Raw genomic sequence first — 3,138 nt, 5'->3', positions numbered from 1 at the left:
GGTATTCTAGAGTCATTTTTTTTAATTTATTTTGTGCTCCAAGCATGCACGCACACATACATACTGGAAAACAATCACAAAGACAGAAGGTGGAACTTAAGGCAGAAAAATCAGTGTTAAACAGCATAGCACATGTGTGCTGCACAGAGAAAGGTAGATGAAAGAGCAGGCAGCTGCAGCTACCAGGCAGAGGAGCTGCAAGAGGACAAGATGTGCCTACTGCAACAACTAAGCGATTGTTAATTATAAACATGTTGTTCATATCCAATTATTGGTAGGTTGGTCCAAAATTTTAGTAGGGACATGTCCTTTGGTCCCTATGCAAACCTACGCCCATGGATGTTTTTGTATAGTTGACACTGTTTGGATTTTTTAACCAGATTTTTGTTATTGTTCTTATTTGTTAAATACATGAATAAAATGCTGTCAGGAGTTAATTTTCTCTGTAACTCCCTGGTCATAATTAGAGGACTTTATAGATTTTAGAAATTATTTCATCAAATATGACATAAAGAACAGACTTTAAACAAAATACAGCATTTCAGTTTTTGATTAAGCTTTTATTTTAAATGTACCAACCTCACAGCAACCTTTGACTTTTTTTGATTAAGAATTTAAGTTTATATCAATAATTTTGACCCCGTTTGGTCAATTATTTTCGAGAACAGTGATCTGAAAATGAAAGGCAAATCTGACACACTTAAATCAACAATCTTTAGAATAAATAAAAAAAAGTGTCTGAATTCCTTATGTACAAAATACCTGAGATGGTAGGAATTAAACAACAGTTTGGGAACAGATGGCTTTCAGTAGTTCACTGTAGTGAGTCAACATCCTCAAACAGCTCATTCCTCAGTTTATGGTAGCTCCCCTGCAGATCCATCAGCTCCTGGTGAGTCCCCTTCTCCTCAACCTGACCTCCTCTGACCACAACAATCTGATCTGCCTTCTCGATGGTCTTCAGCCTGTGAGCGATCACCAGCAGGGTCTGGTTCGGGCAGCTTGCAAGCGCCTGAAGAACCTGTACAGTTCATGACAAACAAACATGTTAGTATTGTATTGTTTTTATGTTTTTCATCCACAGCATCTCAGCGGCATTAAGTGTATTTTTATTATAGAAACAAATAAATAGAAGAAAAAACAAGATATCTCACAGGTTCATAATGTTCAAAAAGAAACTCAGAATAATCATTTTGCTACATAATAGGTTACATTTGAAAAACTGTTGAGCAAACAAATAATCATGTAATAAATGACTTTAAAGCTGATGGAAAAATATAGTTTTTTTTCTAATTGGGCAATAAAAAATTGTTTTGTAGTTGTTGTCCTCAGTACCCTTATTTTAAAATTTATTTAAATAGAGATGCATTGAACAAGAGTCCATAATTGGTTAAGTGTTAGTATAATATTTAACCATTTAAGTGAAACAAAGGTCATTCTTGTTGCAATAGCTTGTTGAATTACTGTTTAGTTGTTCTTAAGTCTCAACATCTCAAACACCTAAAAATGTAATTGCAAAACATGATTTAAGATGGTAAAATATTTTGGAAAAAAAACAAAAAAACAACCATGATTGGCAAAATCTGTTTTAAACACCTACATGTCCCCCTGACGTAATACAATTTCTACACATTATTACAAACCTTGTTTTCACTCTCAGCATCCAAGGAGCTGGTTATTTCGTCCAGAATGACGACCTTCGGATCTCTGACCAGAGCTCGAGCGATCCCAATCCTCTGCCTCTCACTCTTGGATAACTGGCCTCCACTCTCTCCTACCTCTGTAAAAATTAACAATCTAAAGTTCAAATTCAGAGTCACCTGTTTAATGTCAAACACCAAGCAAAGCACACAAATAATTAACCATCCAAAACAATGTATATATTAGAAGGTTAAATTTATAAGAAAATTGTACTTTTACAATCTAACTTCTCTCAAATATAAAAGCATTTGCTTTGTTTTTTCATTCAGTCATGTAAAAGGAACAGAGATGTGGTCGGACTGGTTTACCTGTGTCGTAGCCTTTCTCCAGTGTTTTAATGAAGTCATGGGCGTTGGCTTTCCGTGCTGCTTCCTCAATCCTCTCCTGTGAGCAGTCAGTCAGTCCGTAGGTGATGTTATCTCTGATGGATCCAGAGAAGAGGACGGGCTCCTGGCTCACCACTGCAATCTGTCACACAGAGCCTCATCAGACTGTATGGATAAGATGTTAACATCTGCTCTACAGGAAATGTATTTAGTTCTAGTTGAACGCTTTTTCAATTTTTAAACCAGAAGCCTTTGCACTTGCCATGAGTAGCAGAATCCAACAAATATTAATGATAAAAATTACCTTCCTGTGGAAGAAATGATGGTCGTAGGATTTCAGTGGTTCTCCATCCAAAAGGATCTCTCCTTCCTGAGGCTCATATAATCTCTGCAGGAGACTCACACAGGTGCTTTTTCCTTCTCCAGATGGACCAACCAGAGCCGTCACCTGACCTGGCTTCAACTCCAAGTTAAAGTCCTGTAAACAACACACAGATGCTTTCGGTTTTAAAGGATAGGGGTAGGATTTGAATCTCTATATTCTGTTAAAATAGCTACTTCTTCTGACATTTTATTTCTGTACATATTTAGCCTAAATTGTACTTTTTTTCACCTGTAACACAGATTTGCCTAGGTTTGAAGGATAGGCAAAACTGAGATTGCAATAACTGATCTTTCCTTTCAGCTGATCAGGTTTTAGTTTTCCATCTGTGTTGACCAGAGGTTTTCGGTCCATGTACTCAAACACTTTCCCAGCAGCTACAACTGAGTTCATCATGTCACCAAAAACAAAGGCAAGTGTCTGTAAAATAATAGCAAAACATATTTTCTGTTTAAAGAAATGAACAGTGATGGTATGTATTGTTAAATAATACAGGTTCGGTTTGATATTGAAAAATTGATAAAAAGAAAAAAAATTTCTGAGGAATCCATTTACTGAACTTGCAAAGATTATTATTCAAACCATGCAGGAAAAAAACTTGTGTATACTCATATCAGACCATTCAACAGACAATAAAAAGCTCTAAAGATTTAGATTTAAAAAATATTCAACTAAAGTATATACTGATTGTAGCGAAGAGAAATATTTCAATGTTATATGAAATGTAAA

General features: G+C 35.7%; 1 protein-coding gene across 1 annotated transcript in view; it reads right to left on the bottom strand.

The window, feature by feature from the left end:
• Positions 1-802: 802 nt before the first annotated feature.
• Positions 803-3,138, bottom strand: part of LOC107104435 (antigen peptide transporter 2-like) — a gene marked incomplete at its 5' end in the record, with an annotated part of 5,098 nt that continues 2,762 nt past the window's right edge. The window contains 5 exons of the mRNA XM_015404432.1: positions 803-1,021; positions 1,644-1,780; positions 2,010-2,169; positions 2,332-2,505; positions 2,641-2,829. Of these exons, the coding sequence (XP_015259918.1) occupies positions 815-1,021; positions 1,644-1,780; positions 2,010-2,169; positions 2,332-2,505; positions 2,641-2,829 (867 nt within the window). The remainder of the gene's footprint in view (positions 1,022-1,643; positions 1,781-2,009; positions 2,170-2,331; positions 2,506-2,640; positions 2,830-3,138) is intronic.

The sequence above is a fragment of the Cyprinodon variegatus genome, unplaced genomic scaffold (genome assembly GCF_000732505.1).
Source record: "Cyprinodon variegatus isolate N-32 unplaced genomic scaffold, C_variegatus-1.0 Scaffold1739, whole genome shotgun sequence".
Lineage (NCBI taxonomy): Eukaryota > Metazoa > Chordata > Actinopteri > Cyprinodontiformes > Cyprinodontidae > Cyprinodon > Cyprinodon variegatus.
The sequence above is the reverse complement of the archived record's forward strand: the minus strand, read 5'-3'. Positions and strand labels throughout refer to the sequence as shown.